General features: G+C 48.1%; 1 protein-coding gene across 2 annotated transcripts; it reads left to right on the top strand.

The window, feature by feature from the left end:
- Window positions 1-3,993: 3,993 nt before the first annotated feature.
- Window positions 3,994-23,850, top strand: LOC128906286 (cryptochrome DASH-like). 2 transcript variants are annotated; one of them, XM_054193337.1, is made up of 14 exons: window positions 3,994-4,172; window positions 4,297-4,469; window positions 6,269-6,362; window positions 7,601-7,731; window positions 8,628-8,776; window positions 9,152-9,240; window positions 10,593-10,666; window positions 12,407-12,496; window positions 14,020-14,099; window positions 15,429-15,488; window positions 16,563-16,720; window positions 20,511-20,630; window positions 21,675-21,851; window positions 23,135-23,850. In XM_054193337.1, exons 1-14 carry the CDS (start codon window positions 4,107-4,109, stop codon window positions 23,243-23,245), a joined length of 1,572 nt encoding a protein of 523 aa, XP_054049312.1. In that variant the 5' UTR covers window positions 3,994-4,106; the 3' UTR covers window positions 23,246-23,850. The 2 variants fall into 2 exon arrangements, with proteins under 2 accessions (XP_054049312.1, XP_054049311.1); XM_054193336.1 differs by having other exon boundaries at window positions 6,248-6,362.
- Window positions 23,851-24,650: the final 800 nt, after the last annotated feature.

Genomic DNA, 24,650 nt, shown 5'->3' with positions numbered 1-24,650 from the left:
ATGCTGATGGACAGGATTTAGCATGCTAGTCAAATACAAAGAAATGAGATTGTACTTGTCATAGTCAAAGAGACACTAGAGCATATGCTTGGACACAGCAGGTCTGGTAACAGAATCACTGTCTCTGAGCAGTGCTGCACTGTGTGTTGATCATGGAGGTTTTATGCTTCAATGAAAACAGCTAATGATGACATGATTCAAGATTCTGTAAAGGGCTCAGAGGGAGACTCAGTAAAACATCAAATAGTGATGTCAGACTTTTCAAGCATGACAAGCTAAATGCAAAGGCATCATTCTCACAGAGACTTAAAAGAAGCAACAGTTGGGAGTTGCTTCCAAAATGAAAGAGGAAATTATTCAGTCTAATTTGTTACTTTAAATGTGTGAAACACCATCTGAATGAAGATGGCGGCATGTATCATTAATGAAGTTGGGCACGGATGCTTATGAACATGGACATCAACAGATGACGCGTCAAAGGCTGAAATCAGTGATGTAATGACACAGCAACACTGGAGGCAAACTCTCCAGAGGGCGAAACCTTTATAGTCCTGGGGAAGGGTCATCAAGTGTAAGCCTTTAACACAATCAGAACTTCTCAAAAGAATACACAGCCAATGTGTGATAGTCACCTTCTACCTGATTGTTTGCAGTGCTGCTCAGTGCACGGGTGGATCTGCGCTGCTCTATATGCTGTTCAACAGGAGGCTGTCACTCTTGTCACTCTTGAGGAAGACTTTTGCCTTCTCTTGCCTCAGTGCTTCATCTCAGCCTGTTTCTGTCGAGGAGAACAAAAATGTTGGTGTGTGTTTGTTGTTGAACTTCCATCACAGCAAGCTAGAGGCAGAAAAGTAGGGAGAAGAGAGGGGAGGAGAAGAAAGAGGAGGGGAGGAAGCTTGGCTCACCTCCAGTTGCTCCCTCACAAAACTGTCTTTGTCTTTCTGACAGATTTGTTCTGCATAAGCCATAAAAGGAGAACTTACTGCAGGAGCGATGAGGTGCAATTCTATGGCTCTGTTATCCTAGGTGGGTACAACAGACATTTCTGACTGTAACACTTAACTCCAGGAACAAACAAGAGACGATAAGTGGCTTTAATGAGCGAAAAAGCACAGCCAGAGCAGCAAGGGGAAGAGTGCCACTGAATGATTATAGACTTGGGAGTTAGGGTCTGTCCAAGACCTCATATCCTATGAAGTTGTCCCTGAGAAACAGAGATGCCACTGTTCACATTGCAAGAAACAATTGCTAGATGCTGTCTAGCCTGGTAGCTAGGTTTCCCCTAGGTCTGGATGGTCCATGGTCATGTCTTTATCACAGGTCTCCTGTGCAACTTCATCAAAGTTCACAGACCTCCCCCCATGTCCCATGAATTAACTAACAACTTCAGGGCTCTGGGAAGGAAGCCGTTTCTTGGAGGATACTTAAAAGAACAAAATGACGGTGGAAGGCTTGTTCTCCTCCATACTGGCGTGGAGATTGCTGGTATGGCAGTACCAGCTTTTCTACTTCCCAAAGGGAGAATGGAAAGCTGGAACACGATCTTGGAGTAAAGAGGCAGGTGTCGGTGGAAAAAAAAATAAAGCTTTTGTTCTTCTTGACTGTGTTCATCTGAATGGAAAATCCAGGCAAGGAGACTGGAGAGCCTGCAGTTCACAATGCCAGGTCTCCTGGTTTCTAATTTTGGAACAAAATACTCCTCACAACCACTTTTCCTAAACACCCCCGTTACACATATTTTCAGAGGATGATTTCACAAGGTCTCACAGGAGCAGGGACTGAGCAGACGTACATGCAGAATCGAAGGAGAAACTACTGTGTAAGTAAAAACTATCACCCTCTATTATCTAGGTAGACTACAGATCAGCACTATTTCAGAAAGCACTGGCTTGAGCGCACAACAGGAGTGTCCTACAAGAGCGCAAAGGAAATAAAACTGACCTGCAATGGTGTGACAGAAAGGGCACAGTGCTGGGTGTAAGGAGGTCTATTTGTCCTTTATGGGCCTCTGTTTTCCCTGCCCGTTCTTGCTTCCAAGATAGTCACATTTAACAGCCCTGTCAGTGCAGAGTCTGTCATGGTGCTCTTGCCGCTCCCTCAGCATTGGACACCTTGCATCCTTTATGTAAATAGAAAGCTGTCATCAACTCACTTGCTTTTAAAACCACTTTTGTTTCCTCATCGGCATATCAAGAGTTTCAAATCTTTTTATTTATGTTGCAGAGGGTTTTGTTTAATGGTAGCCAGCACTCCCTGCCAATGGGAAATAAACCCTTTTCAGGCAGTAGGGCACCTCTCTCTTGCACGCCCATTAAATAAGACCTCTCTAAGTTGCAGTGCAAGTGGGTGGCTGTCTAGCAGCTATGAGTAAGCTACAAGAGGATGTCATTATTGCCAGACTTGGCCCAGCTTAATGTCAACCAAGACATTGTGGGGGAAACCTGACTGCAAACAAAAGCGAAGCCAACTGCACCGTTTGTCCTTGTCCAAATGAAGGCAAAGGCAACTGGATTTGTAAAATCCCTTCATTTCTAATACAATAAAGAGAGGTGTTGGCTTCTATGGCATACGCACTGCAAGCCGACAACTGTGTTTTCCTTGGGTACGCGCCAAAGTTTTGGCTCTACTTTTCTTCCACCAAACATGAGCCCTCTGAGATGAGTCACTGGTTCTTCTAGCGGGCTGCAGTCTGCTGAGCCAGGAAAAGGAGCCCTTGTTGCACAGAAAAGGAGTCAGGAGATGATGTGTCATGTGGGTCACAGGGGGAATCGGCACAGCTTCCCACAGCCAGCCAATGCAGGTCGTGTGCAGAGCACCTGCAGGCCTGGAAGAGATGGAAATAAAGCCAAGACTCCCAACCCACTGGGGTTTGGGTACCACATGTAATCTTTAGTGAGGATCTAAGAGTCTGTGTGACTCCACCAAAAGCTCCACTTCAGCAATTCAGGTACTTAAATGAGCTGCAGCAATTCGTTTCTGTAAACCTGGATCCCCAGTCATCACCAGCTCCTTGCTGCAACACGTTCCCCATCCTCTCCCACCCCAGGAAAGCCACTGGAGTTCCAAGGGGAGCATGTGGCTGGAGACCTCCGCCAGGGAGCCATGCAGGGGCTTGGTTGTTTTGTTTGGGTTTTTTGTGTGTGTCCTCTTACTATGAGAGCTATCAGATGAAATAAAGGATCCTAAGGGACAACTCAGTGAGTAAGGGATGTGTGATCACTGGTGTCCTACATCAACTTATGGAAACTATAGGATGAGGCAAGTCTTTTCACTTTGGACGCTGCTGTCAGTGGTGGGAGTGAAAAGACATTAATTATTGCTCATCTACAGCTCACGTTTTGTTCGTCAACAGGTGAGCAAACTATCCGCAAAGCCTGCTCGCATGCTAGCAGCCACGGGTGCGACACAACCTTGTCACTTACAGGTTAAATACTAATTAATATTAATAGAGAGAGCCGGGCGAGCAGGGCTCCTTGCAGGCGATTCACCATGGCGGCACAAACAGGGCAACGCTTCTGTGTGAGGTGGCTCCCAGCTGTGTGGAAGATAAAGAGATTATCGAGGTTTAAAAAAAAAAGAACACCAAACAAACCACAAATTCAGCAATGTGTGACCGGCCTGGGCAGGGTGAGAGGCTGCCAAAGAAAGGCGCGGGGATCTCGGACCAAGGGCAGGGGTCCTCCTGCCCCGCCGCCGCCTCCGCGCCCACGGAGCCCCCGCCGCCGCTGAGGGCTCGTCGTGGTCCCGCCGCCCTCCCGCAAATCGGGACGGGACCCGCCCGTCCCCCGGGCCCGCAGGGCGGCGGTGGGGGCGGCCGCAGGCAGCCGGAGGCGGGACGGCTCCTCCCCGGCGGGGCGGACTGAGGGGAAGCGCGGCGGTGAGGCGGGAACGGGCTGAGGGGGAGCGGGCGGTGAGGCGGGAGGGGGCCGGGCTGAGGGGGCCGGGCGGACGGAGGGCGGAGCTGGGCCGGGCTGAGGGTGTCGAGCTGAAGGAGGACGGAGCGGGGCCGGACTGAGGGAGGACAGGGTAGGGCTGGGCTGTGGGGGCCGGGTTGAGGGAGGACGGAGCCGGGCCGGGTGAGGTGGGACCGGCCCCGTCGAGGCAGCATGTCGGGAGCGGCGAGGACGGCCATCTGCCTGCTGCGCTGCGATCTGCGCGCCCACGATAACCAGGTAGGGCCCGGCCGGCGGCACCCCGGTATTTCTTTAGAGATAACCCCGCTCCCGGGTAGGCTGGGGAGAGATGTGCGCTGCATCCCGCCCCCGAGAGCTGCCACGGCCCTCTCTGTGTTTCCAGGTGCTCCACTGGGCTCAGGGCAACGCGGATTTCATTATTCCCCTCTACTGCTTCGACCCACGGCACTACCTGGGCACCCACTGCTACGGCTTCCCGAAGACGGGGCCCCATCGGCTCAGGTTTTTGCTGGAAAGTGTGAAGGATCTAAGGGAAACGCTCAAGAAAAAAGGAAGGTAATTGAGAAAGCATGGTGCAAATAACACATCTATCTTTTTTTTCTTTCTCTTTTTCAACACATATTTGTGCTGTGAGTCAAATCATGTCAGATGCTCTGGGCTCTGATGATGACTCACTGGAGAGCCACAGCCAGATACAGGAAGGTCCCATACATAACCCCTGTTCATATCACCTGCTGTGGCATCTGCAAGGGAGCAGAGAGCCCTCCAGGCTGTGTGCCATGCAGGGTTTTGCTTTCTTGAACTCAGATATCACAGATGGGCGTCAGCCTTGAGCTCTGCCTGGAGTCCTGATGATTGGAGATGTGAACGACAGTCTTCCGAGATGTAGGCAATGACAATAGCCACTGTGCCATCTATCCTTCCTTGTCCCTAGCGAGTTTGCCCTAGGAGTTGGCTTGAGACGTGGATCCTGACTTGTGAGACTGGGGGGTTAAGGTTGTTCATGCCCTGTCCCGCTAAACCCAATCTTTGTGGTAGGCTACACTGGGAAGGGGGTCTTCAGGGATTCCTCCTTCATTATGCCTTTAGAAATCGTAACTGGGGTAGACCAGGGCCTGAAAGTCTACATGCTGAAGAATCCCGTTACCAGATAACATCTGTCTTTGCTCAGCAGAAGATGCATCAGCCATCTCCCTGAGCAGCATAACAGTGGTAGTAGAAGCAAGAGGAATGGCTCTGGGTTTGCAGTGCAGCATGGACCGTGCAGGTGATGAATGTTATAGGAGAGCTGAAAGGATTGATCAGTGGGTGGGTATCTGCACCCACACCCTGCAGTGAACAGATTCAGAGCTGCTTGGATGCTGCTGTGCTGTGGCTGATGAGAGATCGGTCTTCTGCAGTGAGAGACGTGTGGTTGTGAAGAGCCATGCTAAAACCTAGGCTCCATTTCCACAACCATGAAGTATCTTCTTAATCCAGTGGTAGACAGAAATCTCCATATCCAATCTGTGGTATTCCCTGTGGGCAGCTTGGTCTCCACTTTTCTGTGGGAAGTGAGAGGAACAGCTCTCTCAGCTACTAGCACCCCTTGCTCCTGCCCTTGTCAGACCCAGCCCATCTTTGAAGAAACATCTCAGTTATGCTTTAAATTATTCTGGCAAAAACACTGTATTGCCCCTTGAAGAAAGTCTTCTCCAGCACAAGCCTCTGTTAGATGACACAGTAGTGTGTGTGTGTGTGTGAGAGAGAGAGACTGATAGAGGGACAGTCACATATGAGGCTCCTCACAGAACTCCGCACACACCTCTGACCAACTTTCTCACCACAGCTTCTCTCTTGGTCTGGTGCCCTGGGTACACAGCTGGGCAGTTGGTGAGACTGCAAGGCGGGAGGGAAGGTTTGTTGACTCTGTTACAAACACAGAGCATTCAGAGGAAAGAATTCCACTGAATACTCCCACATGAAAGTGGAGAGGGGTCTGCCCACAGACCACCACTACCTGTGAAGGGGATTGAAAGAGGAATTGGTTCTTGAATCTCAGCCTCAGTGTGTGAGGATGAACAGATCTGACAGATTTACTTTTAGGTAACAGCCTGGCTTTCTGCCCAGTCATCTTTTCTAAGGCATCCGGGGTGGCAGGAATGTATTTGACACAAACTCAGCCCCAGAGGCTTACAGACTGTTCAGTGGGTCCTAAAAAATGTAGGCTAGTCAAATCCTGTCTGTCTGCCTCCACATGCTGCCTGTGCTCTGTAGAGAACTAGTAGATGGTGCCTGGGCCAGAACTAGGGCTTCTGTACACATAAATGAGAATAACATCAAACCTAATTCAGGCCAATGTTTTGTGTTTGCAGTACCCTCGTTGTGAGGAAGGGGAAGCCGGAAGATGTGGTCCGTGATCTCATTTCTCAGTTGGGCTCTGTCAGTGCTTTGGCTTTCCATGAAGAGGTAAGGGAAATATTTGAGTGACATTGGTAAAAGATAAAATTAGGTTGTGGAAGTTTCTTCTGCAATCAAATGATGATGCAGATCCTGTCTGTTCAGAGCCTTGCTTGTCTGTGGGATTGTTAAGCTTGGGGAAACTGGCTAGCTCCTGGGATGGGGATGGTGTAGGTGTCTGGGTGGGAGCCCTTGCTGGATGACAGCAGCTATTTGTGATTGATCACTTGCAAGTGCTGTGTCTTGAGGAAGAGGAGTTTCTGTCAACTGGCATTTTAGGTCAGGTGAGCCCATTTCTCCTCCTGTTTGCATCAAGCTGCCTTTTCCTGGTGCCTTCCTTGCACAGGGAGCTATCTGCCAGGGGGCATATTATATCCAGTGTAGGAAAGGCCCACGGTGAGTTGGCAGCACCCATACTTAGGCTGTTTCCCACCAGTGTGTTGAAGAAAGGAACACGAGTCTGGTCCTCCACTGACGATGGGGTTGGCATGTCACTAACCTGTCTTCACTGAGCTGACTAAGTGGTTTGATCCAGAGCCTGCTGAATTCAATGGAGGGCTCTGGATCCAAACCACTGGTCCTGGAGGCTTTGTGTACACACACACACATACATATATACATACATAGGTGCACTCAGTATTAGCAGAGTATGGACCTCAGAACTGTCTAATGCAGGAATCACTCTGTAACCTGTGCTGCAGGTATGCCTGCTGACGGGCCTTGTAACTTGACAACTGACACATCCCATAGTGCCTTAATCCATGTAGAACAATTACAGAGGATCAGACAAAAGGCCTCATCTAACTCCATAGCCTTTTTCATGACAGTGACCAATAACAGATGCCCAGGGAAGCCCACAGGAGCAGGACAAATCTGTAAGATATTTCACCTGAATACTTTCGCAGCCTCCAAGAATCTGTGGCTCAAGGACTTCTTGAAACAGCAATGCTATCCTGATACTCAATAACCCTTGGTGGATTTCTTTTACATGTACCTGTCCAGTCCATGAAAACCTAAAAGATGTGCAACATCCTACATCAAGTAGTTCCTTACTCTGGCATTGGCACTACTAACGGAGAGTGAAAACAGTTGTTGGGTTTGGCAGGGGGAAAATACTCAGAGATTGATTGTGTGCACCTCTCTCTAAAGGGATGAAGCTAAATGGGGTGATGAGGGGAGAGGGCAAGACCAGGGACAAGGGTCTGTGTGTGTGTGTGAGCTGAGGCCGTGCATTTTGTTCTCCCTAGGCCACGCAGGAGGAGCTGGATGTGGAGAAGGGGCTGTGCCAGGTGTGTAGTCAGCACGGGGTGAAGATCCAGACATTCTGGGCATCCACGCTGTATCATCGGGACGACCTTCCCTTCAGGCCTATTTCCAGGTGGGCTGCTCCACAGTATCACTCACTCCTCCAATGTCCCATTTGTTTCTCACTCCCCTGAACTGGTCAGGAGGGATCTTGGTCATCCAGTCCCACAGGGAAGGGACCCATTAGCCCATCTGCATTTATGGAACGGTGCTGTCATGCTCATACACATCAAGGGGAAGGGGCATGTTCATCTCTCTGTACTAGTAGGATTTACACTCCAATATGCATAAAACTGAGGGGTTTGTTTGGCCATTTATGGAGGGACTGATTTCTCCTTGCCCTTCCACCAGCATGATTTGGATACTCAGTCTGCAGTGCCCAGAGTCCTTGTGAAGTTGGACTGGATTGCTCCATTACCCCTTCTGGCTAAATGCAGCTGCTTGTGACAGTAGCCCTTTGTGTGTGGACTTGTCATGGCTCCCTCAATAGTCACTTGAAGGTGTAGTTGATGGAGTTGAGTGATTCATAGTATCCTATAGAAAATGTATAAAATAGGGCTGAAGAGTCAGGCCATAAAAATGCCTGTTTCTTTCCATTGACGGAAAAGGCAGCAGGAGGTTGCAAATTTTTACACTGAGGCCAGCCTTGTGGGTAATCAGAAGTTAGGTGAGATAAATCTGACCCTCATGGATTGCCCCATCAGTACACACCTTAAATTGAAAAGGCACCATTTGCATCAGAAGCAGAAAGAAATTGGCTGAAGGACCGAAGTTCTGATTGCTGCTAGCCGCAGGGGCATCTACCTCTATTGTGCCAGGGAATGTAAAAACATGCATCAAAAATGAGCGCTCTGCCCTCAGGACACTGCAGCCTGGAAAGCTAACCCTCCCTCTGCGGAAGCTGTGTGGCGCTGTGGAGGGGCCAGGGTAGCCATCCCCGGAGATCTGACAGCACTATAATCTGTGCAGGTTGCCCGATGTCTACACTCATTTCCGAAAAGCGGTGGAATCTGAGGCGCGGGTCCAGCCAACCCTGCGAATGGCAGATCAGCTAAAGCCTCTGGCTCCAGGGGTGGAAGAAGGGTGTATCCCTACAATGGAGGATTTGGGACAGAAGGGTAAGAAAACTTAATTTGTCAGTTGCTCCCTTGAAATTCTACTTAGAGGTGTCTCTTACTGAGAATCAAAACATGGAGGCCTACCAAAGGCAGTGGTTGTCCTTCAAGCTGTAACTACCCTCCGTTCACTTGTACAGCGAATGAAGATGAATTCCCTGCCTGGAGGAGCTGCCCTGCAGATGGTAGAAAACATCCTCTTAGTCAGTAATTTTTAATATGTTTGATGTGGCCCTTGTTTTAAAGGAAGAACAGGGCACAATCTTTTATGTCCCCAAAGCAGACATCCCTACTGCTGAACATCCCTAGATTTTAGGCTCCCTACCTTTTGAGGTGCTTTCCAAGGGGGTAACAAGGTGATGTTTTTTTCTGTGGCAGACGCTGTGACTGATCCACGAACAGCCTTCCCCTGCAGTGGAGGAGAGACCCAGGCTTTAATGAGACTGCAGTATTATTTTTGGGACACGGTAACTCATACATTTCCTTGTCTACGTCCTCCCCCTTGTACATACGGCTGTGCAAGTGGGTGAGGCTGCAATTTCACTTCCTAATGATATTTCCTTAGTGCCTGTATAACACTTTACAAAGGAGGGTATTAGCATTATTTCAGTTTTTCAGAGAGACAAACTAAATCAAAAAGAAGTCATCCAGGAAATGGGAATGTAAGCCAAATACTTAGGAACCTAGTTTAGTGGCCATCCCTCTTAAGACTTTTTTTCCATCAGCTTTTGGGAATTAGGACAATTTTTTTAGCTCCTTTACCTTAATTTTTCCCTTTTTACTCTCCAGTCCCACGTCATCAGCAATGTAGTTCCTCCATTTTGAAGGTGTGAAAAGTGGTTTGAAGGGCTGCAATTGCAATTGGGGTGAGCTGCTGACTCAACTGACCCAAGCTGCTGCCCACAGTTAAAAATAGTAGGAGGTTCCCAGTAGTCTGTTTTAAAAACTTGCAGACAATAATTACAGCTACTTCTTGCTCCCTCGCTTTGGTGGAGTGAAGCTGCTGCTGGCTGCATTTTGTCTGTGCATCCTGACCGTATTTCAACTTTTGAGGAACTGCCTTACATTTGTCTTGTGTGAATTCAGATGTATGCTGATTTCCAACAGCATCAGACCCCACACAGCTTTGTGGATAAAGGGGGTAGCATCTCTCCAGCTGAGACGGGTTAAGAAGTGTGCTGTGTCCAGTGCACCTACTGGGACAGCCCCCAGGGGATTCTTTCCTTTCTGCCATGCTTCAGAAGTTCCTGCATTCCCTTGCTGTTGGGGAGCATTGTCACGGTTTAACCCCAGTGGGCAGCTCAGCCCTATGCAGCTGCTCCCTCACTCCCTGCCAGTAAAAGGGAAAAGTGAGGAAACTTGTGGGTTAAGATAAAGAGAGTTTAATAGGTAAAGCAAAAGCCATGTGCACAAACAAAGGAAAATAAGGAATTCTTTCACTACTTCCCATCAGTGGGCAGATGCTCAGCCATCTCCAGGAAAGCAGGGCTCCATCACACTTCACTTGGGAAGACAAACGCCATAACTCCCAGGTTCACACATAACACAGCCAGGTTCATAGTGCTTCCAGAAAGAAAAGTGCTGCAGGCTGAAGCGGGGAGCATAGCTTGTGACATGCGTCCCAGAGCTATAATGAAAACTGCTGGCCTGATTAATTCTTGTGCACTGGAGGCAGTAATTTGGCAGCTCTGTAATCCTTGCAGGCAGCCATGAGAGGGAGCTCAGCCCTACCAGATTGCCCTGGCTCCAGTATGAAAGAAAACATATTTAGCAGGTTGCATGTAAAGTATTAAACCCTTTTGTTCTTTTGCTCATGCAGAACCTGGTTGCATCCTACAAGGATACTCGGAATGGACTGGTGGGAATGGATTACTCAACCAAATTTGCACCATGGTAAAGATTTTTGTTGGGAGACTGGAAGCTCCTTCTTTACTCCCATCCCAAACTGATGTTACCTGTCTGCTGAGTGCTCACTGGGCATGGGTAGGGGTTTAGGTGTGATTCCTTTTGCCCTTTTTGTTGGGGTACAGCAGCCTCAGAGCTGCTCTTTATTGCGCTTCCAGGTAGCGGTTCCCTAGGAACATTCCTGCCATCAGGAATTGCTGAAGTGTAGCAGTACTGTGCCAAGAGCCCAGTGTGCTGGGAGCAGCAATGTGGACAGGGCACTGAAGAGACACCCCACTTGTCTTTGACTTTGTGCTGGTTTGTGTTTCGGGGTGGTTGAGAGCAGCCAGGGAAGAAGCATAGCTTTAGCATGTTGACAGGGCTGTAGCAGAATGTGATCCAGTCCTGGTTTGCTGAATACTGTGGGGCAAGTCACCTCACCTGACAGCCAGACGGCCATTCTGTTTTTCTGTGGGGTGAAGAGACGCTTCTGATTATTCCTATTGCAAAAGGACCTTTTGTTTAGGTAAATATGATTACTTCTAATTAGGGGGCTTAGTCTCCTGTGCTGGAAGAGGCAGAGTTAATTCCAGACTCAAACTGCAGCAGCAGAACCCAGTTCAGCCTAATGCTGAGAACATCTGGAGTGTTTTCATGACAGATTTGCAATATGAAATAATTTTCTAAGGCTGTTACAGGTCAGGATTTCTTATTTTCAACTGGCTTTGTGCTTTAATGGTTGCAGTGGATGGCTCCACCTGGTGGCACTTTGGGATCCCAGGACCACTGGCACTGCAGAAGTTCTTTATTTGTGGCCTCCACTAGAGTTTTTCCAAGCTGGCCATTTGCCCAGAGCAGGCAGTCCTGATCTCCCTGCCCCAAAGTGTTCCTCTGTTAGATAATCAAAATCAGCCCGGTTCAGACTGCAGCCAGTCATTCACATTCATACCCACCATTTGTAAGTGTTAGACCTGGTCAACAATTAAGCAAAAACTCTTCAGAGCCTTTCTTCCTGTTTTCCAATATTCATCAGAACATCAAATGTTTCCACGAGTCCTAGTGGGAAATTGCAGTAAAATACATTTCTAGGAAGATCAGGGTAAAAATCGTTCCTTATCACTCTTTGTGATTGGGTTGGAGTCAACAAGCTCTTTCCTGTCTTGCACAGCACTGATTTGGAACAAAGGGAGAGAGCCCAGTGGGTTGAAATGCCAGAGCTGGGTTTGATTCCCTAGTTTTCCTGCCCTGCCTGAGATTTTCAGCAAGTCACTTGCCTTCTGTGGTTATTCAAATGAGACGTTAAGGTACTGCAGGAAAAGGAGCCCTGGGCATATGATAAATAGGTCTGTAGTAAAAGGAGGACTGTTGAACAGCTAGGACAGTTGATGTAGAGGCTGACGCTTGAGATCGATTTCTGGGTTTGTTATTGGTGCGTTAGGTCACCAGCTGAGCAAGGCCTTTTAGGCAAAACTTGTAAAACTTGTGTAAACTGATTTATCTCAGTAGGTTGGAGACTCCTGTAACAGTCATGTGTTGGGAAGGGGAGGATTTTGATTCTCAGATTGAAGAGTTGCAAAGAAGTCATACAACTTGACTAAAGCCGTTTGGGAAGTCAGTGGCAGAACTGCAAACCATGCAAAAGTTTTCAGACAACAGCTCTAGACACGAAGCTGCCCCTCTGCTCCCTACACGCAGACATCAAGCTGTCAGTCCTTCATTGCAGTCAGGACATCATTCTTCTGATTTCAGGCTGGCGCTGGGCTGCATTTCACCTCGATACATCTATGAGCAGATCCAGAAGTATGAAAAAGAGAGAACGGCAAATCAGAGCACATACTGGTATGTCCCTGAACGATCACTGTGGCTTGTTTTCTCTGAAAAGGAAACTGGCATCTCATGCACAGGAGAGAGTGATTTGTTCACTTTCTTCTTAACTAATGTTTGTTTTTCCCGTGCCTGCTGTCTGGTTCCTCTGGGTTGCATTGCAGTTCAGTTTCAGTATGGATTTATTAGTCTGCCTTTGACATCCAGAGGCTTTAGGCACTTTATAAGTAAAGGTTATTAATGCTAGTTGTCATTATTATTGCTGGGAAATAGTGGTTTGTGATTTTTAGAACTGATCTCTGTAAATCTGCACCATCCCTCTCTATATCGTTATTACGGGCTAGATGAGAAGGAAGAAGAACTATTTACAAATAAAAGCCAGAGGGTTTCTCACGCCAAGGATATGAGCTGGGTTTCACCCAAAAGGCTCCACGGCTGTGCGACTTGTACAAATTACATGGTGACTGAGGTCAGTGTATCCATCCCTGGGCTGACCTTAAACTTGCTCATGCACCCTGATCTGCCCATGCACTGTCCATTAGAGCCTGGTATGGAGCTCTTACGGAGAAGCAGGTTCATGTTAGGGCCTGGCCTAACACTAGACCTGGATGGGAAAAAGCCCAAACCAGAAAGTCCGTGCAAACTGTAGAGCTTTATTTTCGTATTAGTTTGTTACATTTGCAACGTGTCAAACAGCGCAATGGTTGGTGAAGAACAGGCAGAACATTGCCAACAATTCCGGCCAAAATACTCAATTTCATTAAAATTCAAATGACAGGTAAAATATTGACCTTTTACCTGTTGAAGTATATGTTTGAGTTTTTTTCTTCAAAGCCAATTAAGAGAGGGAAGATTTCAAGAAATTAACATATCAATGTTTTTCTGTCTAACAGTCAGCCAGCCTGCCTGCAGCTGGAGTGACAGGGTGATCTGAGCATTTTAAAGTGATAAATAATTATAAAAAACATCAGCTAAGCAGAATATTTCCAATGTATCAGAGAGCTGAAGCAGGTCTCAGAGGCTGAGTTACCATCAATTTATAAGAAGCTCTTTTTAAATAAAAGTTTTCGTATAAAACTATTTTCTGTGGGCCTAGTACCTGATCTCATGAGCTAGACCACTGTAAACCCGATTTTGAAAGGTGCCTTTAAGTCCCTAACAATGCAAAGCTTCTAGGAATGTGCTGACATGCTTGCTCATGCGGAAGTGTGAAGCTGAATCAGGTCCTCGCCCTGCTCTTTGGAGAATTACATCCCAGTAGGGACAGATGAGAAACAGGTTTCCCAAAATTCGGCTCCTGCACTGGAGTTAAGGAAAGCTTCCCAAGTGATTCATGCAAAGTTTGCTTTCACTGTAGTCATCCAGGTGCAAGCTAGATAAGTAGGCTTGGGGCAAGAACTGGTGTCGTGGGAAGGTACGTGAAATTGCTCATTGTGAATAAACCTCACGGTGTTAATGACAGGTGCTATGGATGCAAAATCCTAATTCAGTAATATATCTGACGCACAGTGAAATACGGACATGACTTTGTGTTTTAGGGTCCTGTTTGAACTGCTGTGGCGGGATTACTTTCGATTTGTGGCCCTGAAGTATGGCAAAAGGATTTTCTCATTAAGAGGTGTGTATGGATCACCATATTTGGAGAGGAAAGGTACAGTCTTACAACAGGCGAAGTACGAGAAAAGGCTGTTGGCATTGTGTTGTACAAATGTTCTTCTCATAGCACCTGTGTCACCACCCTGGGATGTTGCTGGTGACTTAGTATTAACACAGAAGTGCTTCAACACCACGGTGCTGGATACGGTGTAGACACTGAGGCTTCTGCTCCAAATCTGATTAGATATGGGGAGTATTATTAACACATCAGTGGGAAACAGCAGCACAATAAGAGTAAAGATGCTGTTTCCGGAGACACTCCACCTTTGGAGAGAATCCAGGCTTCGGGCTTGCCCGGGTTCACCAGAGAATCTGACATAGCAGGAACTGACCCAGCAGTGTCAATCCCAAGACACCAGATATTCTTTCTGCCTTGCACTATACAGGAATCAGAGTGAGATTCAGCTCCAGACCCAGTCACTTACGTGCAGGTGTCTACACCTGAAACAGGGGTCTGAACTCTCAGTACAGCAACAAATGCCCACATAGTCAGGAAACCCTGCAGCTGATGCCTGTGCTGGGTGAGCTGTTCTCCATGTGATGCAGCTGCCCATACCTCAGCGTACAGCACTGATTTAGATGCAGTCTAGGGCAGTCTGCCTGGCATCCAGCTGTGGCTGGAGCCCATCTCCCTCAGGGCCTGTGTCACATCTGCCAGGCCTATGTGGCTGTTTCCGATGCCCTCTGGCATCTTGGATGGCGCTAGATGCTGGTAGTGGGCCTAAACTTATGTGTCTGGAGCTAGAGCTGACTCGTCCCCACTGCGTCCATTCCACCGTACAGAGGAACGGACTCCTGCAAACATAAAGGCATCCCCCTCATCTGTTCTCACCGCACTGCAGGAGCAAAGTGTTACTGGGGGCCGCCAGGTAATTCTGGTTTCAGTGTCTGCTACAGAAACAGATTTCACATAAACATTGTCCTGGAATAAAATTAAAAGAGAAAATATTAGGTTGTGCCAGGGCACATCTCTGGCCACTTGTGAGGTCTAAGTCATTTTTAAGTTAAAAAAAAAAAAAAAAGAGCGAACACCAACAAAACAAATAATCAAAATCCATTAGAGCTTGAGCATTCTTCCTGTGCACGAGACACCCCTTTGCCACCCTTGAAAGAAGGAACAGATCATCTCTAAAGCTTTGCAGAAGGAACGTGGCTTGTTTGTAATACCACTGAGAGGGCTAGCTTCATCCTTATGTCTTGTGCCAAGGTGCCTTTGGCTGTCATTGTTTTATTAATAACTGCCTGCGTCAGCATTTGTCTTCATTAGCAGTTCATTTTTTTTCCTCAATAGGCCTTCAAAGTAAAGAGGTCCCCTGGAAGAAGGACCTTCAGCTCTTTGACTGTTGGAAAGGTCAGTAGAAACCACAGGTTTGGCTAAGTGTGCTTTTGGTTTCCACGTGTTTGCATGCTAACACGTGCCCTAACACTAACTCAGATTTACTTAGGGGAACCGTCAGCACGATCAGGCCCCGTCATTTAAACTGTTACCACCAAACACGAGTCCAGTCGCTGAGTTCGGTGTGAGTGCAGGATACTTAGCTTCCCTTCCGAGGCTGAGCACCATACAGGAGCAGGCCCACAGGTTGTCGTGAATGGCCAGGCTCTGACTGGCTGCTCCACGCTTTGTGAGATGTACTGCAGCTAGATTTTCCTGCCCAGGTGGACCTGTTAGTGCCTTCTGTTTAGTCACCCAGAGGTTGACTAGCCCTTGTTATCGATGCTAAATTGTTCTTCCAGTTAGTTTTGGTTAGAAGGTTAAAACAGCCTTAGAATAAATCACATCTTCCGTTATGCCACAGCCTTGTAATATACTTGCTTTTCTTTAGCTTTTATAACCTTGTTGTCACATGAGTAGCAAGCGTAATATCTCAAAATTTGGAGGGACTAACAGATTAAAGTATCAGAATCAGTGAAATACACACCTATATATCTTTCTTCACATTAATGCCACGTGTGTCCATTTGCACACAGATGCAATAAATCTTTTCCTTAACAATAGACGAGGCTGTTTACTTTTCAGGTGCTAACGCTTGGGGACTTGTCCAATACGACCCTCTGTGCTATTAGTCCCCTGTCAAGAATCTTTCTGTTCTTGGCCCATCTCACTGTTATGTGTGTGTTTATTTTGCTCTGCAAAATTCCCTGCAACCCACCTGATTGTTTTTCCAGTCTGATATTTTTCTGTGCCTTGTTTTTTTTTTCTTGCCAAATATTCTCCTCATTTTAATTTTCAGTATCATTTCTCATTTAATTTCTAGTGGATCTTAGTGGCTGCACACCACCTAAACCTCACTGAAATCTCTCCCTCCTGCTGTATGCTGGCACTGTCTTACCTGCTTGGACGGCTGTGAATGCATGAACACAGGTTGGTTCCTGAGTGCCCAAAAATGTCATCGTGTCCCAGCGCTGTCTTTTGTCTCTGCAGAGGGCAAAACAGGGGTTCCTTTTGTCGATGCCAACATGCGAGAGCTGGCTGCGACCGGCTTCATGTCTAACAGAGGGCGGCAGAATGTCTCCAGCTTTCTCACCAAGGACCTGGGTCTGGACTGGAGGATGGGGGCAGAATGGTTCGAATACCTGCTGGTAAGACTGAACCCTTTGTGCACCTGGAGTTGTTTGTGCCCCTTGCCTTGAGCGACAGACAGGGGGACAGCTCTGCCTAGTGAAGGATACAGAAGATGATCTGTAATTTTCAGGCTGATATAAGTGCATGTATATACTGCTTGCATGGTATGTACTTCCCAAAGCTCACATAAGAAAATGGCCATCAACCAAGATGTAGTTAGGAGGTTTGCAATTATAGTTTTGATCCTCCATGTAGGGTTTTAGCCAGAGATCTGTCACAGTCGAGAAAATTTTCAAATGTAAATTATGTTAACAGTGCTCTGATTTGCTCACCCCAAAGGCTGGGGAGGAGGACAGCCCAGAAATAGAACATAAAAAGAAATGTGTTCTGGCCGCTGAAGCCAGTGTTGGCACAGCACCTTTGCATTGATCGCTGTGGACAGGGACCTCATCTAGCCAAGAACAGGCGAGTATGGACAATAGCTGGATCAGCTTCCAGAGAGCTCCACCCGAGCTGGAGTCATCCTTCACTCTGGTGAGTCACAGGCCTCTCTGCCAACTGGAGGACCAATTTGTTTCTCTTATGCCAATCGGCAGCCGTGCAAACACAGTTCGATAGCTGGGTTGCTCCTCCATCCTCTGTTCTCATAGCTTCTCCCTAGGAAGGCCTGAACAGGCTGGCAGTCCCCAGTGCAGAGGCGTGGGCTCTGTCCCTCTGTACATCTCTGCATCTTCGCTTGGTTGCCATTATCTCTCGTGGTACCAATGGAGCTGGTTGGACTAGATGATCTCCAGAGGTCCCTTCCAACCCTACGATTCTGTGCTTCTGTGAGAGGCGGTCAGTACCACCATTTTGAATGGTGAAAACTGAGGGTGAGGAGGTGATAATCTGCATTTGTTCTTCACCAGACTGAACGGTACAGACCAAAAAAGAATAATACCAGCCTCACATTAAAGATCTTGTCTGTAGGATACAAGAGGCTATTGGTAATGAGGAAACTTTCTACTCCCTATGATGGCAGGAGATACAGAGAAAGCCCAGTTGCCTCATCATTATCTGCAATTAAAAGAGCCTTTTTTATGAATAATTTTTTTTTGAGCTTCCTTGGAGCTGGGCTCTGACATGGCTTTGGCTGCAGAGATCTGCAGGAAGATGTGGGTGCTCTTCCCATTGCTGCAACTCACACCAGTGCTGTGAGCAGTGGGCTTGCACAGCAACACAGTGCAGGACTTCTGCAGGATCCTCCAGAAGGCGGTGTTGGTAGCTCCATGCAGTGACGCTTTTCCAGATGAGAGCGAGAGCCCCCAGCACATGGCACCAGAGAACTTATATCTGAAAAGTGGTGGCCTTATCCTTCATACCCTGACTGGAATTTGGGGTGGAAAATCTTACCTCGAGTGCACTTCTTTTGCAGTTTCTATGGGTGGTATAAGATAGCTGATACCCTGCATGCCCTAAGCTTTGTAGGAGTGCATTGTCAAGCAGTGGCTGCATTTCTAACTCCTGTAGGCTGAGTGCATTGTATGTGACACACAGTGGTCCTCCAGAACAATGGGCCACTTCACAAATGTGCAGACACGTCTGTGCATGCCTGTCCTTCAGAGTGAGCTGCTAGGACTGATTTGAGTGGCTTTTGATGGCATCTGTCAGCTATGGCTTTCAGAGCAGTTGCAAAGGTGACTTCATTTCACGGAGAGGGCAGCTTGCTTCACGTACAGGCAGGCCTCGTGCTTAGAGTCACCAGCTGATGAAGAGCTGGGAGTCAGGAATTGAGGCTTTGCTCTGATGGGCGTGCAGCCTTGCCTTCCTCAGGTAGGAGCTTGGTTCACTTTGCAGTCAGATCCAGAGGGCTGTGGAAGATTCCAGGTCCTATTCTCCAAGTGAGGAAGACCTGGAAGGTCTCACATTGGAAAGGTGCTCCCTGGGTTTCTTACCTTTATTCATATGGCATGAATGTTACCAGCCTTACTGGAAGCAGGATTTGGCACTCTGCACGAGCCCTTTCAGCTCGGGAAGCTGCAGATGCTGACTGCCGCTGTAGGTTGGCATGGCACAGGCTGATCCTTCTGTCCTCCTGTCCCTTCCTTTCAGCTTGTGTCACACTGATGTATTGCTAGACAGCTCTGTTACTTTAAGCTGGTGGCGTCCCCAGAGTAACATATAGGAGACATCGGTTTGATGGGGGAGAATGGTAAAGGCCAGTACAGAACTGAAACTGGTCTCACTTCCTTCCAAAAAGGGAAAACAATGCATTTTCCATCTCAGATACATCCACCAAAGGCCCACCAGGTGTTTAAGCGTGCCTGTGAAGAAGTGTTTGCCATCCACAAAAGACAGGCAGGGAGACTAAGGCAAGCTCTCTGCATCTTGCTAAAGGCAGGGAAAAGGACGGATCCCTCTGGTGTCCTGAAGAGAGAGTATCTCAGCCATGATTTCATTCACAGGGTCAGGCCCCAGGGAAAGGGAGAGCAACAAACAGAGAGAATGCCAGGAAGGGGCAAGGCTGAGGGGGAAATGAGCCTGCCTCCTCCAGTCCCCCTTGGATTTGCCCTCACCTCCAGCACACGCTTTCCTGCATGTTAATTGCACAATCAGGCCTCCGATGGCATCTTTCTTCCCCTGCCAACTGCAGGAAGTGCTGCTGGGAAGGGGAAGCCTGGCTATTGATCACCCTGTCCCCAGCTCTCGGCTGGCTTTGCACAGAAAGGGGAAGGGAACTGGGCAGAGCCCGCTCCCCTGTGTCTTCTGCCATCTGGGCGCATTGAGGTCCCCACTTTAAGAGGTTTTGTAAACATCACTGTGTGGAACAGTTGATGCCGCAGCTGGACTGAGGGGAGATCAGCACTGAACCTGCTTAGTGATGTGTTTTTGCAAACTCCGCCGCAGCTGCCAGCGCTACGCTTTCGCAATGCGAACACCTCTCCTAGGAACGCGCAGAGATCCCACGCCCTGTTCACTATCACTGCCACTCCCCTCCTGAGCCGGGTCTGAATTGCCCTGCAACTGGAAAGCTTCCGATGCTGGATTTAAGCCACCCTGCCCAGCTGAAGAGCACTCAGACTGGACCATGTTCTGCTCTCGTTTGTGCCTGTTTCAGGAGCCTTGCTCCATTGCACATAAGCATCCTTGAGAGCTTTTTATTTGCTTAGACGTACAATAGCTTGATGATGTGCAGCCTGCTGAGTACATCATGAGAGCGCTAGTGTTTCCCGTAGTAAAGCACCTCTCTATGCCAAGTCCCTGTGAGTCGAGGCTTATCACCTGATGAAGGTCAAGTACAGCAGGGAAAAAACTGCAGTGTTTGTATCTATTGCATCTGCATATACTCGGTGTGGTCATGTACAGGCTGAGTTAGATTTTTCTTCAATCTGCCTAATACAATCTGCAGAGATGATTTTGTTAGTCTGTGGTCTCTGGGTAACTGGTCAGGAAGAATTTTCTCTCGTATTTGAAATGTACTGTGCTGCTGTTTGGAATACGAACACTCAAAAGCTAGGGCTAGTTTTTATGAAGTCTGCCAGATGATGGCAGAAAGAGAAAGATTTTTTAAAAAAAGGGAAACTGAGAAAGAGAGGGACTTTGGTTGGAGTTTTACCTGTCTCATTGACCTAAGGCCCACGAAGCGCAGTAGCCTGGGAAGCTGGTCCCAGCTGTACAATACAGCCATGCAGCACGGTCCTCTTCTGAGCCAGATGGGAGAACTCTGACTACTCCAGTGTGGCCAGACTCATTCCCATGCAAGGAATTCTCCCCTTGAGATACGGGCCAGCCCAGCTCTTTTTACTGTTTCCTTCCTCTCTTCTCAAGGTGGATTACGATGTTTGTAGCAATTACGGCAACTGGTTATACAGCGCTGGTATTGGCAACGACCCACGGGACAACAGGAAGTTTAACATGATTAAACAAGGCCTGGATTACGATGGCAATGTAAGTCTTGTTTGCCTGTCTTATAAAGAAGAGTGCAGCAAAGCACATGTGATAGTTTCAGGGAGCAGAGGAGGTCAATCTGCTGTGTGGATACTGCTGCAAAAACACTTCTGTGATCTCCTTGCCAACAGTCAGGCAGGTTCCTCGTTGTTGTACAGGAAGATCTGACGTTTACAATCTGCTGCTCTCCCCAAAGAGGCTGGTGCTCTGTACGCCCTCCCTGCCCTGCCCATGGTCTGTGTGTTTAGTGTTTCATCACCGTTTCTTCCGGGTAACAGCCACATCCCATCCGTATCTCACATTTCCTTGGGCGCAGAGCAGCTTGTCGGAGAACTCGAAAGTGACAGGAGAGACTGAGCTGCTCACGTGGTGCCTCGGGAGGTCCTGGAGAGTAGATTAAACCTGTGACTCCTCTGATTGTCCTCTGTAAGTGGTGGGAGCAGCTAAATCGCCCTTTCCATGTGCTTAGCCAGTGTTCACATGCCAAATTACCTGTTTCCCCCCTATTCCTTAGCTTCATGGCAAGCCGCGGTGTTGCCTTTCAGCACGGTAGCTGGCAGGATTTAGCAAGGAGTCGGAAATTAGTCCTAGTAGGGGACACAGCAGTAGAGTTAGTGGGAGATTTGGGGGCAGGGGGGTTCATCTTGCCCAGCACAGAGGTGGGTGTGCAGCTGACCGAGGAACCCTAGTTTCCTTTACAGTCACTGGAAAGAAAAAGGGACTTCTTGGGAGTGACTTCATCTCACTATGTCCTAAATAGGGCAGGTGAACTGTACCAGAAAAGCACCTCTGCCTCCCCTTGCTGCCTGCAGAGTGAGCCTGGGAGAGGAGCTCCAGTATCTATGTCTCTGTGTTTAAGCGCTAATTCTCAGCAGAGGGTTTAGCGGGAGGGGCCGAGACTCGGCAGAGGTAACTGATGCTGCAGTACAGCAGCTGCTTTACCTGGAAATCAGGCTTCTTCCTTTCATGTTAAGACAGACCCTTGCTGGGAAGCACTTACAGATTGTTACTGAATGGATGCTGTCCTCCTGGTTCTGTTTGCAGGGGGATTATGTCCGGCTGTGGCTCCCAGAACTACAGGGCATAAAGGGTGCAGATATTCACACCCCTTGGGCACTGAACGGTGCTGCTCTCTCCCAGGCCGGAGTAACTCTAGGCGAGACCTACCCACAGCCAGTTGTGACAGCGCCGGAGTGGAGCCGACACATCAACCAGAGGCCTGTGCGTACTGGGAAGGTTCGGATGCAGTGGGAGGGCTTTGGGCATTTGCTCTGTGTGTAGGTGTGGCTGTGAATTCTGGTCTCCTTTCTCAGGTATAAAGGGAAAAAATTGCTTTAATGCAAAGTCTCGTTAGCTCACAGCAGAGGGTGGTCCAGCTCTGCCCAGGAACTGTGCAGCCAGGGTTATTTAGCTGTGTCTGTCCTACTAGAGTAAATCGGTCTGAGGCACAAGCCCAAGTACCAATCTCCTGTCATCTGGACAGTTACATTATTAGTGTATTCCCCAGCAATATTTTTGCCAGGGACAACCAGCACCTTCCAGAACCTCGTCCAAGCACAGTTTGAGGGTACCATGTGCTAAGGACTGTCACAAAATACAGTCTTGACAAAGCCACCCTACAGCATATGGACATAAACTGTGCCAGGCCAGTTGGCTTTAGGGCTGAAGAACAAACCCGTGCGTGTTTTGTTTACTGTTTTATAGGTAGCTCTTCTTAGTCAGGTTTTTTCCTTCTGGATATACATAGTTCCAGATATGAGTGGAGGGATGGGGTATCTCTGAAGGCCTCCACTGACCTAACCACCCCCTGATGCAGATGGACAGAAAGGAGTCAAAGTTGATGCTCAGTTTCCACTCTGTTCATGAGGTGGAGACTCTTGCCGTGCTTGAATGCATCCAAACTGGAGTCAGCAAGACAAGTTAACATGGGGACTGGCCCTTGCACTTTGTTTTTTGGGTGTATCTCATCCTTTAGAATGGGGAAGGATTAAGATGTGGATCCTGCAACATGTCAAGCCTTGCATCTACTGACTGGGCTGATGTTCTTGGAGGAGATGGGCATGGAAGGAAACTGCTCTGTAGGTCTGGGTGCAGTCAGTAGTGATGGAGCTGGAAGGGACGAAAGAAATGTTTGTGACCAGTAGTTGCGTATTTCAAGGAGTTTTCAGAATTCTGTCTCCCCCCATGCATCCTCCCTGCCTCCTCCCGAGTGAGGATACTTTGTGGAGCCTCAAATTTAGTTGTCATATGATGTTTGAGGAAGAATGAAGCACATTTTGGGTTTTAATCCCAATGTGCAGTACCACATTTCTCAGGCCGGATTCCTCCACCATGAGTGGGAAGTTTTGTGGCCATGCTGTTGAAGGGCCTGGATTATTACCCTTCTGCTTAGAAGTGCATCAGAGATCAGAGAAAGGACATTTTTCTGCATGTCGAGGTTCCTTTGTGATCAGATTCACTCTATGGCATCAGTAAATATCTCACTGTTCATTTTTCACTTGCAGCAGGGACAAAGTCCCCACCCCAGGGGCAGGAGGGGACCGGCACACACGCCAACGCAGCACAAAGACAGAGGGATAGATTTTTACTTCTCTCGCAAGAAAGATGTACGATGAAGCCATCCGGGTGTGTGCTGGAGGAGCACTCGGTGGGAGCTTGTGCTGCTGAAGATGCCAGGATAACGGTTAATCTCCTTTAGCTGAGCCAATGATACAAGTCTGGCCTCCACAAAATAACTAGGATCTGCCTCTCTGGTGTTCTCGGGGACAGGAACTGGACGTGGATACTCGGAGGCTGTGAACTAGCACCAATTGCGGTGATGGGATCTTGTGTTTTCACTTTGGTGCTTGGGCTGGTGCCGTGAGCTCGCAAGAACTTCGCGTGTCGCCCTCCAGGAGCGACTGCCCTTCAGTGTGGAGCATCTGACTCCCGTGGGCAGGGTGTCACTCTCAACTCTGTAAAGTCCTTCTCTTGAAAGGGACTGTCTAACTCATGGTAATTAACAAAAATGGCATGGCCTTTCTGTTTGGAGGAGGTGTGGCTGCTTTCCCAGTGCCTCTTGCTTTGCGCTGGTGCTTAAAGCTGTCACAGCTAAATTTCTGCCTCTTTACAGATGGTTTGTGTGGCAGGTGTTCAGTCTCAACTCTTTCTAGTGAACTTTCTTATGCTAATTGTTCATGTTTTAAAGCTTTAAAACTACCGATCGTTGCTCAATTAAAAGTTTTGCTACCGGAATATTTTCTCTTCCTCATTTCCACAGAGATCCAGAAACAGTGAGACTTCAGAGGATGTTCTTTTACTCTGGCTCCTCCAGTACTTTGGAGAAGCCCTGAGTTCCCTTGAAAACTGCCCTGGAGTCCTTGCAGTACCCAGGTGGCTTTTGGTACCAGCCTGGCAGCTGGAAACTGTTCAGTTCATTGCTGAGAACTGTGCTTTGTACTCGGTCAAAAACGGTTCCCCATCTGTTTTAAGTATTTTGGTTTTATGCAGAATGTTGTACATGCTGGAAGAGTTTGGGAATTTGGAGATAGCCATATTTGTGCTGTCGTGGAGCACTGTCACCTGATAGAGAGCCAGGTTTGAACCCCTCAATCCCAAAAGCAGTAGATGGAACATGGCTCTGAAGTTATTACCACGAGGGATCCATTTGGGCCTCTTCCAGAAAGAATACTACCTTACAGCGGCCTTCCAGTACTTAAAGGGGCCGACAGGAAAGATGGGGACAGACTTTTTAGCAGGGCCTGTTGCGACAGGACGAGGGTCAATGGTTTTAAACTAAAAGAGGAGAGATTCTGACTAGAGATAAGGAAGAACTTTTTTACAATGAGGGTGTGAAATACTGGCCCCAGTTGCCCAGAGAAGTGGTGGATGCCCCATCCCTGGGAACATCCAAGGTCAGGCTGGACGGGGCTCTGAGCAGCCTGGTCTAGTGGAAGATGTCCCTGCCCATGGCAGGGGGGTTGGACTAGATGACTTTAAAGGTCCCTTCCAACCCAAACTATTCTGTGATTCTGTAATTCT

The sequence above is a fragment of the Rissa tridactyla genome, chromosome 2 (assembly GCF_028500815.1).
Source record: "Rissa tridactyla isolate bRisTri1 chromosome 2, bRisTri1.patW.cur.20221130, whole genome shotgun sequence".
NCBI classification, from domain to species: Eukaryota; Metazoa; Chordata; class Aves; order Charadriiformes; family Laridae; genus Rissa; species Rissa tridactyla.
Note: the sequence above shows the minus strand (reverse complement) of the source record. Positions and strands in the feature narration are given on the sequence as shown.

Coding starts and splice junctions, on each gene's coding strand:
- LOC128906286 (XM_054193336.1), top strand. CDS start 4,107: ATGTCGGGAGCGGCGAGGACGGCCATCTGCCTGCTGCGCTGCGATCTG. Junction 9,241..10,592: donor AGTATTATTTTTGGGACACG/GTAACTCATACA, acceptor TTGCTCATGCAG/AACCTGGTTGCATCCTACAA. Junction 20,631..21,674: donor GCCTGGATTACGATGGCAAT/GTAAGTCTTGTT, acceptor TTCTGTTTGCAG/GGGGATTATGTCCGGCTGTG.